Below are 14,653 nucleotides of genomic sequence, written 5' to 3' on the forward strand. Positions count from 1 at the left end.
CTAACACTGAACTCCAGCACATGTTTGGGCATGTATGATCGAACACTGCAAAGGTGAGAAAATGTACCGAACACTTGAACCATTTCAAACTATTGCCTTAAAAACCTATTTGTGTCAGAAACTATATTTTTGGACTCTGATTATGTTGTCAGGTGCAACCTAAGCTCTTACTGTATCAGATTGATATCATCCTGAAAGAACTTGATACGCAGAAACAGATTAAAATTGACATCCATCTTCTTTTTCCTCGGGTCATCCTTCCAACCGTCAGGTGCCACCTTTGAAAGTTTGGCATCAGGTTCAACGAAGTAGAACTCGTCATCTAAATATAAAAAAAAAGGAAACCGAAAGAAAGATGAACAAACAGATTATGCTAAAAGAGTTCAATGCAGCATAACAAGTAAAGCAGCCTTTGGGTTGGGAGGCATAAGTCAGTAGACTTAATGAATCATCTGTAGACACAAACCAGCCATATCTATTACAGCCGTAACTAAAGAAATGACACACAGAGGCATCGTGTCAGGAAGTGAACAACAGAGATATTTATTCTGTCATATTTACACACTTCATAATCAAATAACTCTCGTTTACCTGAACAGGTACCCATAACATAAGCTGCAATAAAACACACTTTTGACATTTAAAATAAATTCTTCCTAAATACAATTCAAAAGAGTAAATTAAAACCAAAGAGCAATGAGATGTAATAAATTCAGTGTGGTGCTTTCATTGTGAGAGAAAGGTATACAAAATACTAATCAAGCAGAAAGGCAGGGAACGGATTTTAACATGGTTCCAATGTGCATTTAATCAGTTTAAAAGGAGATGTTCATGCACCTTTAAGGTAGGCGAGACTGAACAGATGGTGTTCCACCAGTCCAATGTGAGCTACGACCATGTCCAAAACGTCCTTACAGACCGCCTTCACATCACAACACAGCTCCAACTTCTGCCCATTCAGTAAGACAAACCCCACCTTCCTCTGACTCTCCTCCACCTTCCCACGCTTGTTCTGTCGAAACACATGCAAAAACGATTAACACACACATATGCACAAAAACATTGCAGTATGAAGCAAAGCAGATTAGCTGTCTTACCATTATGGATGAAGGAACGGTTAAAACCACAGTTGGCTCGCTGCTCATCCTCACAAACTCGGGGCCAAACAAACTCTACAACAAAAACAAATACACTTTTAAAACGTAACAATTCAAAGTGATTCTGATTTCTCATCCAGAAATGCTATAAATCATTTACAATTTACCATCTTAATTCAAACTGAATTATTTTGTGTGTGCATCATTTACACTATAACTTGCATAAACTGAATTCAATATGAATTATGTTGTCTCTTTATTTATTCAGCTTTGCATCATTCACTCTTAAACGTGCTAAAAGTAAATATGAATTCAACTGAGCATGGATTACTTAATGCCAGTTGTAATGTAAAAAGTGCAAAGCTAAAGTGAAATCAATGTGAATTCAGAAGAACAGGATTGTTATTTTACTCACAATGTAAGATGCATTAAGTGAAATAAATCAGAATGCATTTTTAGCACATTCAATCTGAATTAAGTTCTGGACTACGTTATCCTTTGTCTTTAACAGTAACTTGCATAAACTGAATTCAATGTGAATTCAGTTGACCTTGATTTATTTTTCTTTACATCAAGCATGCTAAAATCTACATAAATAAGCATAAGTTACAGTGTGAATAACAAATCTGAAGTGAATCCATCTGAATCTAGATGATCTGGATTACATATTATATTTGGATTATTCATAATATAATATGCATAAAGTGAATTCAATCTGAATTCAGTTAAATCGGATTACTTTATTTTTTGCTATTACAACTGTAACTTGTGTAATGTGAATTTAATCTGAATCCAGCTGCACTGTATTACTTTCGATTTGCGTGGATGGAGCCCTGCTTCCAAAGGACTGCTGTGAAGGGGCTCCGCCAGGTCCAGTGTAGAGGCACGGGGGTCTTCGCCAGGATAGATGGAGGCTCTAGACAGCCGGGCCTGGAGCCTGTGTAACTCTTCCTGACGCTGGATCAGAAGTTCGGTGCCCAACAGCTCATCCTGACACGCCTCAAAAAGTCTGCACACAAGGCAAAACCAGGATGGTGTTTATAAATTAGTAATTCAGTGCATTTTCACTGCTTACCATCACCTTTGATTTCAGCTTAGAAATCAATTTTTTTTTTAAAAACATTTTCACATTTCAAAATTCAGATCATATGTTGGAAAGGTGAAAATGAATCTTTTAACAGCCCTTCTCTTTGGGCATCCTCATGGAATCAATTACTGAACTCTGGCCCAAAACCTGCTCTACACCACAGTAGCACCTGGAAACCATCGTCATGAACGCATCACTGCCAACATCTACTGCAGGGTAGAGCAGGGGAAGTTGTGGCTTAGTGGTTAGAGAGTTTGACTCCTAACCCCAAGGTTCGAGTCTCGGGCCGGCAATACCACTGACTGAGGTGCCCTTGAGCAAGGCATCGAACCCCCAACTGCTCCCTGGGCACCGCAGCATAAATGGCTACCCACTGCTCCTGGTGTGTGTTCACGGTGCTGTGTGTGTGAACTTTAAATGGATTAATAGCAGAGCACAAATTCTGAGTATGGGTCACTATACTTGGCTGTATGTCATATCACTTTCACAATTTTTCAATGTTGGCTAGTTCACCTGGTTTACCAGCAGGGGGAGGAGTAGAATCACTGACTCAATGACAAATATATTAGATGGGAGTATTTACAGTATTTACACTGAATTTTGAGAGTTTGTCAGGGAAAATAAGATTGAAATGCAACAAAAGCTGCTGGGAGATCACTAGAAAAACTGTTAATTAGGCAGAGAACAAGGGAAAACAGTGGGATATCAAAGTGCAAAGTATCTTACATAAACTGGCCTTATGATAACGACAATAATGATGACAATTTAAATGCTCATTTTTACATTTATAAGCAGCACTCTTTTTCTGTAATCTGAATAACACACAGACAGACCTTAAAATTAATTTTAGCTAGGACAGCCTGTAAGCACAATGATTTTCTTATTAAGATGCTAATATTTATTTCATACTTCCTTTAACTCCAACAGAAACCTGTTGACATTTAACGGACATGTGAAGCATTATTTGGCTTATTGAATACCCTTAAAATGTGTTCAGAATGATGACATTTCTAACAATATTTGTGAATAATTTTTGGCTTGAATATATATTATGACATATCACTGTCATCTACGGCTGTTATATAAAGCTAATTATAAATCTTACACACTAACCCAAACCTTACTTCTAAAAGCAGGAAATAAAATATTTACATCACTTTTATCTTTGAGGATGTCCCCATAGGTTTTGTCCTGTACATATCATTTCTGGGGACAATTTTGTCCCTAAAGTATAAGGAATGGCACACACACACACACTTACACAGAGAAACAGAGACAGAGAGAGCTGTAGTTCTTGTAACCAGGACTGAACTCAGCGGGGGCACTGTCTTCATTAGGGCGACATATCATGCATCCATGAAAGGGAGGGATTTTCTCTGATAGCTTTTTGCATAAGCACATTTCAGGTCGTATCTCTGGCAAGAGTTTTATAATGGACACTCACCGAAGAAGCGTGTTTTTATAGGAGTTTGCATTGGTCAGGGGTATTTCTATACACATGGGCATGAACACTCACTCTGACAGACGAACTGTTCACTGGTGATGTCAAGCAGCTTTCAGATATTCACCATATTCAACAAATTCAGAATTTTTTAGCTTGTGTTTTGCTCCGTTTAACTGAACAACACAAAATTAGGAAACACTGAGGAAGAGAGAATACCTGTGTCTCTGTGCACTGTTGAGTGAAACGGCATCAGGCTCTACCAGGCCGACCTGAGAGCTGTAGTGCCTCAAATCTTCTGGCTTCTTAGCTGTTTGAGTACAGAAGTAAGTTGTGAATTGAAGGTGCGTACAATACAGTTATATGCAATTCAAAACATTGTTTAGGTCCCCTACATGAACCGGATGGTCATCAATGAGTGAATTTAAATGTGTGTTGAAATGGGCATGGCATTATGAGAGGCGATGATGACTCACACTGCATTCATAAGTGCTGTTACAGTTTTATGTCTCAGATTAACTTCATATATATATATTTTTTTTTATTATTATTATTAACAAGTAACAAGTTGAAATCGTATAAAAGGGCAATTCAAAAACCTATTTAAAATTTACTTTAGACAAAAACTCTGACAATGTTTAGATTGGTTTTAGACTACTTTTGACCTTACTTGTAAGAAAATATGGTTTGTGAGATGATAAAACCTAATAATTACATAAATCATAAAATGTGAAATTAAACTAATTGTGTGGCCTTTCTATTTCCTGTGTAATTATAGTCAGTGCAGTGCAGTGCAGTGCAGTTCTACAAAACTGGAAAACTTTCCAAATGTGTATGAGCGGTAGGATTATTATTATTATTATTATTATTATTAGTTAGAAAGTATGTATTCACTGGACCTAGAAATACGTTATGCACCTGTTGTGTTAAAAAAAAAATCTAAACCTAGAGACTGATGAGGTCATTAGTACAACCTTGTCTGTAGTCGGGGTCTGATGATGTCACTGAGGGGCTTTCGCTGGAGGAGCTGTAGTCGCTGTGGTATCTTCTGTGAGTATGCGGTGGATCTGAAAATGAAGATTTAAAGAACACCAAAACATTCATAAGATTCTAATTCTTTTAAATTGCACTTTGTAAGAATTCAGCGTAACACATTCAAATACTTGAGTACATGTCCATCGAACAAAGTCTATGTCCCCAAGACCCAATAAATAAGAAAACTGATCCTCATAATCTCAGACATGGTCTGTTATTATCATAGTGAACATGAACACGATCTTGAAATGAAGGGATGTGCACAGCAATGACGTCAAAGGTCTTCGGGACAAATAAATATCATCAGCAAATCACATCTGAGTTTACCAAATTAACCTGGATGGCTATTTTGGTTTAAAAGTGAGATTGTCCAACTGAGAGGCAAACACTGAAAGCTTTACAGTAAAGTACAGTCAGACTACAGTGGTACTATTAATACTTCACTTTAGATCCCTAAAAAACACTGAAGAATTACATTTCATCTGTCGGAGTGCTCAGTTTTCAAACAGGAAACTTCACAATTGAAGACCCAAGACCTCAAACCTGATAAATAAATGTTAACGAAGCTGTGGTTTAACAAGTAAAACAACTGAGGAACCTGTTTAAAACTGTTACAAATAAGATCATCAACATAAGGTTAATATTGTTCAATAATTTTCATATAACTAAATTATATACTTTTGGTCTAAAGCTGAATTTTTATTTGAATTAAAGTGTGTGTGTGTGTTTGTGATACCAATATTAATGCAAATATTAAATTACCAAATTATATACACACATATACTTGCATATGAACATATTATTAGAAAGTGCATATTTTACACAATTCATTTTAATTAAAAATTAAAATAAAATAAAATTAAGCTGCAGTTATAAAAAAAAATAAAAAATATTTTAAATTATTATATTATATAAAATATTAAATTAGGTGTGTGTATATATACAACTAAAAAGTGTGGGTGTGTTTATGTGTTTGTGTGTGTGTGTGTTTATATTTAGTATAGTAATATATAATAAAATATATATTTGACTTTTCATTTCTGAAATTAATAGTTTTTATTGATATTACTTTTAAATCGTTTCTTAAATAAGTTTTTTTGACCAAGATCAGGTAGGAAAATCTGAATCACTGACTCAGCCTTACTTAGTGATGTAATGCATCATGCATGTACACACATACACACACACACTATCTAACCTACAGCTGAAGCTTGGCAGCATCCCCCGTGTGTGATGCGTTACCTCTATGCACTATTTGAGTCTGTCAGAACCAGAAAATCAAGTCCATGCACTTAAAATGACTCAATGCTACATATTTAGCATTGACAGAATTCCTGAAAGATTTCTCAAGCCAGGAGTTTCGGAAAGTCAGAAAGTCAAGATACACAAGAACAATGAAGCTTTCGTCTCATGCTCCACTGACTGCTCTCCTCAGTAAACAATTAGTTCAACCTCGAGTGAAACTTCTAAACAATGACAATTATGTAAAGCAATGCAACCACTCGTCTTTCTTTGAAACTGTCATGAAATGTTGAAAGATGCATAAACAGTTAAATAAATGAAACCACATGATCATGGAGGAAATATAGACAAATAAACAGCATTCTTAACCTGGATCATCACTGTTTGCTTGTGAGGCCTAAAGTGCATTGTTTTAAGAGGTAAGGATTCGCGAAATATTTTGAATATAAATGTGTCAGTCATTTTTGTATAGTAATTTTTTTTTTTTTTTGAGACCTGAAGTGCATGATTTTGTCTTTGCAAGAGGTAACAATCCAACAAATAAAATAAAAAAAAAGAAATAAAGAAATCAAGTCACAATGTCCAGATTTGCCATTCATTTTAAAAATAACTAAAATAAAAAATGAATGATATATATATATATATATTAGTAGAAATAACAAAATAAATACATGTATTTTTTTTATATTATTATATTATGCATACTTATAATTAATGAATCATATTGCAAAAATAAAAAAAAACTGCTATGAAATGCTGAAATTAATTTACTGAAATGATAATTACGTCCTTTTTTGATATAATAAAACTTGGCCATGTTCTTTTGACAGATTAACTCTGCAATGCTGGTGTACAAAAACCCAGAGAGGAGGACCTGGCAGCCCTTGGAAGGGATGTTAAAAACCACTGTACTAACACAAACCAAGACATACACTAAACAAAACCCAAAAACAGACACGCATACACATTCTACTTTGACTACAATGGAAAACGCTGCCCACACAGTGCAGTTATCAGAGGTTGGTGGGTTGTGAAGTGAGTCACTGACACACAAACACCCAGCGTATCATCAGAGCGGCCCATGACAACATCCACGGCACTGGAGGTATGACAGCACGTCTGCTAAAAGCCCCTGAAATCCCTCGAGTGTGCGCTTCTCTCAGCTCATCATTTATTTTGTAATTCTTTTTGTAGAGTGAAAATCTGTGAAATGGACAGAAAAAAGGAGGAGTGCATTAGGGAGCAGGACAGCGGGTTCTGCCACAGGCTGCTCGCATCACGTCATGTCATACAAATCAATTTTCTGCCGTATTTCATACCACTTTGCAGATGTGAGTCATCATTCTAGACAAAATACCTCAACCACAAGCTGAACAATAGAAATGAACGAGATCTGCCAAATCAATGTCATCATTTTTCTGATGCCTCGACACAAAGCTCCATGCAGTTGTACATGCTCCTGTCTCATTAATGGACCATATTTATGGGTCATTTTTAACTTGAATGACTCATTTATGAAAAATTCTGCGTAAATTGTTAGTAAAATGAGTCATTCAAAGTGACAACATCTGTAAATGAAGGGCAGATCAGATGGTCTCCCAGTGGATGCTGGATCTCAACTGTTGGGTCAGTGATGACCTCAGATCTTGTAAGTCAGCCACCAGATGCTCAGAGGATCACTACGTACAGGTAGACAGGTCACAGACATCAACGCCACCGCAGCATCTTCTGCCAAATCGCTTTTCAGGCAGGAATAAACACCCACATTTAGGCTTATTCCGTTGTTTTCTCTTTTCCCTACACCCCTTTTCCCAATCCTGCATGCTCTTCATCAACATTTTCCAGTATTATTTTCCTCAACAGTCTCCTCTGATCTTGATGTTCTAGAGAACCAGTGCAGTTTGGACTCTTACATCACTGAAAGCCATACATGCATGGATTTCATTTTTTTTTCATACTATAGAAGTCAATGGCTACCACACTCAAACAGAAGAAACCAACTCATAAAAAGATAGCTAACACAACAGAAGACATTTTGAAGAATGTTGGTAACCAGACAGTTGATGGACCCAATTGACTTCCACAGTGTGTGTGTGTGTGTGCGTGTGTGTGTGTATGTATCAGTACACTATGAAAGTCAATGGCTACCAGCAGTCTTCAAAATGTCTTATTTTGTGTTCAACAGAAGAAAGGTGAATGATGACAACATTTTTTGGTAAACTGACACTTTAATTTTGAATATCCATATCTATATCTCTATTATTTGAATGAATAGATTATTTATAGAATGTTCAAATTGAAAGACTGCGTCATCTTACATAAACTCTACAGTTTAAAGTTTAAGCCATATTAAGTGTGTCTTATCTCACATTAACTGTGTCTTATGACTCTTGATGAACAATTAAAAGAGTCTCTCTCAACAGATATGTCCAAAATGACACACACACACACACACACACACACAGGTAAACTGTAGGCAAGTAGAACTCTAAATCTGATCTCAGGAGAAAGTTCAACTCCCCAGAGAGCTTTAGATATGCATGGTGTTGGATAGATAAGATCTGATCAGATCCTCTCTGTGAAACGACAAGTAGATAAGATCATGACAGGTCACAAAGCAGATGTCTTAACACAGAAGAAACGCTCAATACCAGGAAGAACGGTGGAATGAAGAAGTGCTGGAGTTTCACATGTGATCTGGGAAGTGTCTCCACATCTCAAGAGTTTCCTGAAGCTCTAGTTGAGCGTGGGAGAAGTCTTTGAAATGCTTTTAAATCCAAATGACCTTCGACCTGCAGGGTGAGAGATCTCCCATAAAGTGTAATCCACACAGATGGAACATGAAATAATCTCTTTCCTCTCTCTTTTTATCAGGATATGCAGTGACAATTGCACCCTGCTTGAGAATCCTGATCAAAAGATCCCGAGTAGTACTGCTCACAAATGTCCCCTATAAAACACAACAGAGCAGACCAAACACACGAGACCTGACCGCAAGTAATGGACGGCTCCTCAAGTGAAAGGCACATGGGTCTTCAATCACTGTCTGTAGGGTCAGCAATCTCCAAAACGGTTTACGCACCTTGCCTTTTAAATATATGTGTGTTTAGAGCAGAGCTCCCTGAATGAGATCACAAACAGCAGCGAAGTCGATATAGAAGTGCACACCTGAATCAAATAAAATCACAAAAGAATAGATTATGTGAAATGTATTATTCATGAAACGTATTGTTCTATAGATGAGTGAATCTAATTAAAACATGTCCGGGCAAACTACAAATAAAATAAAACCAGAATCAGATGATGTGTGAAATGTGAATGACGAACTTATTTGAATTCATATTTGAGAGAAACAAAAACTAACAAAAGCTAATATCTAGATGATCAACAATTCAATGTGAAACTTGTTCAAATTCACAAGGCATGGGTTCCAAAGTAAAAAATATTAGAGTTAAATTAAAACTGGTGCAAACTACAGAAATGAGGAATACCATGTACAGAACAGTCTCCATAAAGCACATTTCCTGTGCCTCAACAAATGATCTGTGCTCCATTACATTCATTCAGCAAACGAAGGCACTAAAACAATCAGAATATGTGCTCTTTGCCATCAAGCTTTGTGGACACTGCTCTAATGAAGCTGGACATTCCTCATCTTCAGGATTGTGGGTAATGTGGCCCATTATTGTCAGGAAAAGGAGCCTGGCTCATGTTAACAGAAGCGGACAGACAGACGGCTCGATACACACAATCTTGTTTTCCCTCACAAGAGCAATTTGATTGGACAGATTCATCTTACACTTCACTTTAGAGAACATATAATTGAAAACAGTATTTTTCCTGCTTTTCAAAAGAGTTTGGTATAATTGAATCTAAGCTGCAAAAACCTTAAAATGTCACTGTTATTACATCATAACCATGACTACACCTTCACATACTGTACAGTATGATTGCGTAATTAATAAGCATAACACTGAAGTTAGCCAACTAGGTCATTTACATAAGTCTTAAAGGTACAGTACCAAAAAGGTCATTTAATTCTGAGTTTTACAACAGATGGAAAGCATTTGTAAAAACCTAAATTGATTTTCTGGTTTTAAAAAAATCCTTGGCTATCATTTCAAGTGGAAAGATGTTACAAAAAGAAGTGTAGAATATTGTCGCTTTAAGAAGACGGCAGCCTCAGACAGAAAAGCTTAATGGACCCATGAGCCAGAGTAAAGCCGCATCGAATGTCTTTGGTTCTGAGCTCGACCGTTGTAAAAATAGCAGCCAAACAGCTTGCGGGCTCAGTTCAGGGCCAGGTCGAATAGAAAAGCCTGAGGTTTTATAATATTATGAAGCAAAGCTTCACTCCGTCTAGAAAATGTCCAGATGGAGGCCAGGCGAAGGATGTGAACATGAATGTGGCACGTATGAAGAATTCAACAACTCTTATGGCGACTGTAAGGCGGCAATAAGACAAGGAAGAGAGACAATATATGGGAGCATAAATTAAAAAATGTTTGTCACATTATATTGAACACAGATTTACATTCAAGCAAATTATGAGATAAAAAAAAAAATCCAGATCTAATGGTCCTCAGTTAAGCAACGGAAAGTTCAATTTATTTTAGTGGACAGTTTATTTAAATGCAAATTCAATTCACTCTGTACGTGTATGTGTGTGTGTGTGTGTGTGTGTAATTAGTATTAGAATACTTCTACTACTAAATTACCAATTTTTCTAAATACAATATTCCATTTAATAAATTAAATATTTTGAAAAATGATATATGAATTTTTATTAAAATAAACTAAAGCATTAGCAAAAAAAATAAAAAAAAGCAATAAATAGTCTTCTGATGTTTTTTTTTTTTTGATGATTCTTGAATAAGCTCTTAAAATATAAAAATCTAACTTTTTTATTTTAAACAGAGTACTGTAATTACTAAAATAAAAATTATTTTGATAAATTAATCTTAAATAATGACCTCAAAAAAAAGTAAAAGAAAAACACATTTAAGTCATCCCCAAAGTTGCCCAGTCAGCTACTTTTTATTAGTAGCTTGCAATTACCTTTTTCAAAAGGGTAGCTTGCTTGACTGATGTAACTACTTTAAGTGAGCTTCCCCAACACTGGGGATCAGTGGAAAGATTTGAATGAAAAGCTAGCGGAAAATGGTGAGAGAGAGACCCTGAGAAAAGGAACGACTGAAAGAGAGAGAGTAATAAGCGTGCATAAGTATTTGAGCTTTGAAGGCCAAGAATTATACATCTCTCTAATTATTTCCAGGAATCTGGAGCCCTCAGCCAGTCTGAGTCATAAAGAACCTGGCAACACACTGCACGTGCAAAAGCCATGCACAACCCCTTCATAACCCTGCGTTCACTCCCACCACACACAGACACCTCAGCTCTGCATCACTTTTAATTTACTACATCTACATCTACGGAGATATCGTTGACTTGATTGCAAATAAATGCACACACACTATTTAAACTGAACAGAGATGACATCACTGAATTCAATGATGAACTGCCTTTAGCTATCATTTTGCATTATTGACACACTGTTTTCCTAATGAATGTTGTTGAGTTGCTTTGACGCAATGTTTTTTGTTTAAAGCGCTATATAAATAAAGGCGACTTGACTTTGACCACTACATAGGAACTCAAAGCATAAGAAGAGCCAGAACTTCATTGGAAACACACAAACACACAATATTTGTGTTTCCTGCTGTATCTTCTGATGGCAAACTGATGAGTTACAATCAGTAGCATTTATAAATATACAATGGTTTTATCCAATGTTAACCAGCCTGGTTAAATCTGTCACATCGACTTCGATTTAGCTTTTGGCTTGAAGCTTGTAGAACTAAACACTAACTGTCATGACTGAAACTGGTACACTTAGTAACTTCTCGTGATGTCACCACTATGCCATGTTAAGTTTCATTGAGCAACACAGGGTTCAATGTTTCTCTTCAACCTTTTGATGCCATCAATTCAATATCGTCAGAGCTAGCTTCCGTCAGACAGTCAATTCACTGATCTGACTCATGCTGCACAAAAATGACTGAAATCACCAGTTCCATTCTGACAACTAGCGCTGCACGACTCACAACAAACAAAGTCTTGTTGATAGAATGAGGAACAACTAATCCTGGACGTTTCTGCTAATTTACAGAACCACAGCCATTATTTGTATTTTCCACAACGCGTTTTCATTTTTCTACATAATGGAGTGATTCTCACAAAGCCTGACAAGAAATGATTAAGTCATATTTGACCTGAAGATCATAAGAAAAATATATAGAAATATATGAATATTTTTCATTTAGAAAATGTGGCATACTTGTCTAAGTTTTTTAATACTTTTGTAAAAAGGCTCTGAAAGCCTGCCTTTATTTGACCAAAAACACAGTAATAGTGTGAAATATTGCAACAATTTAATATTAAAACATACAATCTTTCAGAAATCATTCTGATATATTTATTTATATGCTATGCTGTTATCTGCTGTGTTGTTTAATATTTTTGTGGAAACAGTAATTATATATATATATATATATATATATATATATATATATATATATATATATGTGTGTGTGTGTGTGTGTGTGTGTGTGTGTGTGTGTGTGTGTGTGTGTGTGTGTGTGTGTGTGTAATGTGTATTTATTTATTTATTTATTATTTCAAAGATTAATCTTTTTAACATTATAAATATCTTAACTGTCACTTTTGATCAATTTAATGCATTCTTCCAGAATAAAGGTGTTATTTCTATTTTTTACTTTATATAAATTTTAATAATAAATAAAGGGAAGGAAAAAAAAACTATATATATTTTTTTGTATATATCTTCAGACAAATTTTATGCCCTAATTATTTTTATCATTATGTGTCTAAAAATTTTACTTTTATTATTCCATTATTTTCAATTCAAAATTCTCTTTATGTAAAATTTTTTTTTTATTCAATACAAAAGTCAAAAGTTACATAATACAAAAATAATACCATGCTGTAAAAAAAAAAAAAAAAAAAAATATGTGCTGCATTAACGTGATACTCTTATCGGGCAATAAAAAAAATATCGCCGTTAATCTATTCTCAAAGTTGGGTTGGGAGCTGGGTCTATACAACCTTGATGATTTAGCGCGGATGTATACCTAGCCGAATCTGTAGGGGGCGAGAACGAGTCTTTAAACCTGTGTGTATGCCTATTGTGAAATAACCACATCAAACGTGACATGCTAACATGGATGCAGCTAAAATGCCGCCGGGTTTGCTTTAGGGACATTTGTTTTTTTTAAAGAAGCTTCCCAATGGAAACCTCAACAAGACACACGCATGTTTCACACATACTCCGTCTGCAGTGTGTATGCGGTCCGTGTGCGTTTCGTATGTGGTGCTGAAGCAGCACGGACTCATACACATTGTGCTTTCACACAGGACGCTTTTTGCAGTTCGCTACTCGGTACATGTACGTGTACGTGGTGTCTAATGCACCACCTGTCTTGAGAAACCCATTCTAAAAGACTAAACGTTACTTTTAGTCATTATTTTATTTGGGTAGCACACATATTCTGAATGCCTTTCAGAATTCAAATGAGCCGTTTTAATCTAGATTAATCTAGATTAATAACAAGATCACAGTGTGGTTAATCTAGATTAAAAAAGGGTAATGTAAGGCTATGTAATACAACATCAGCTCAGAGAACATAGTGTGTCAGTACCAGTACTCACCATCCATGGCCTGTTTGAGCGCTTGCAGTTTCTTGTGCTTCTCTCTGATGCGGTCGTAAGCGCTGTTGAACGCTGAGCCGATGGACTGACTCGAATGGTGATGGGCCTTCCTAACTTCTAGGCTCCCAAAGTCCTGGTAGCGAGAGTCCACGGACTTGGAGGACGACTTGTGTCGACCGGCCGAGTGTGTGCTCAGGGCACTGCTGCCCCTGCGGGCATCTTCAAGGGCCACTAAGCGGAGCATATCTGGGTCGAGGCATGCCAGGTCTGCTGAGGAGGCCCAGCTTTTGTTTCTCTGATGGGGGTGTGATCGCTGGTTCACCTCCAGGGGACGGCCACGCTGTTGCAGTTGTTGTTGTTGGCGTTGCTGGTACAGTTCGGCAGAGGAGTCGGTCTCAGCATGGTACTCTGAAGTGGGGTACTGACTTAGACCCTCGTCCACTCTGACAAGGTCCTGGATGGGAAGAGAGCCCATAGAGCGACTGAGTCCACGGTTCAGGTTGGCTTGCTCCTGCGTTCGGGCTCTATAACGCTCCAGCACACGATGGGCGGCACTACGGCCTAATTAGGTGAAGAAGGGAAAAAAAAAAAACACAAAAAAAGGGTTAAATATCAAGAACTTGCAGAAGTATAAAGATGCATGATGTTTCAGAAATTTGGAGATCAGGAAACATTTCGTATTATTAATGTTGAAAGGGCTGCACTGCTTAGTATTTTTGTGAATCCATAATATATATATTTTTTTTTTCAGGATTCAGATAAATGTTATAATTTATATATTATAAATGTCTTTACTGTCACTATAGATCAATTTAATGCATTCTTGCAGGAAAAATTGTATATATTTATTGAAATATTCATTAAAAGTTGAGCCCAAACTTTTAAACTGTAACATAGAGGAAAATTTGTTTTTTATACTGTAACAATATTTTCAAGCTTATTTTACGCCCTTTTTCTTTAATTTCCATTACTTTTAATAATGGTTTTTAGACAGTAATGATGTTATACACTTATTGTTATATT

At 36.3% G+C, this 14,653-nt stretch overlaps 1 protein-coding gene across 4 annotated transcripts in view; it reads right to left on the minus strand.

Moving 5' to 3' along the window:
- Positions 1-14,653, minus strand: part of LOC113064387 (tyrosine-protein phosphatase non-receptor type 13-like) — a 65,649-nt gene that overhangs the window by 25,550 nt on the left and 25,446 nt on the right. For all 4 annotated transcript variants that reach the window (XM_026235161.1, XM_026235163.1, XM_026235162.1 and 1 more), the window contains 7 exons: positions 13,631-14,191; positions 4,600-4,692; positions 3,845-3,935; positions 1,908-2,106; positions 1,098-1,172; positions 838-1,012; positions 172-322 (listed from right to left, as the gene is read on the minus strand). In XM_026235161.1, coding sequence (XP_026090946.1) covers positions 172-322; positions 838-1,012; positions 1,098-1,172; positions 1,908-2,106; positions 3,845-3,935; positions 4,600-4,692; positions 13,631-14,191 — 1,345 coding nt within the window. The remainder of the gene's footprint in view (positions 1-171; positions 323-837; positions 1,013-1,097; positions 1,173-1,907; positions 2,107-3,844; positions 3,936-4,599; positions 4,693-13,630; positions 14,192-14,653) is intronic.

Source organism: Carassius auratus, chromosome 46 (assembly GCF_003368295.1).
Source record: "Carassius auratus strain Wakin chromosome 46, ASM336829v1, whole genome shotgun sequence".
Taxonomy (NCBI): Eukaryota; Metazoa; Chordata; class Actinopteri; order Cypriniformes; family Cyprinidae; genus Carassius; species Carassius auratus.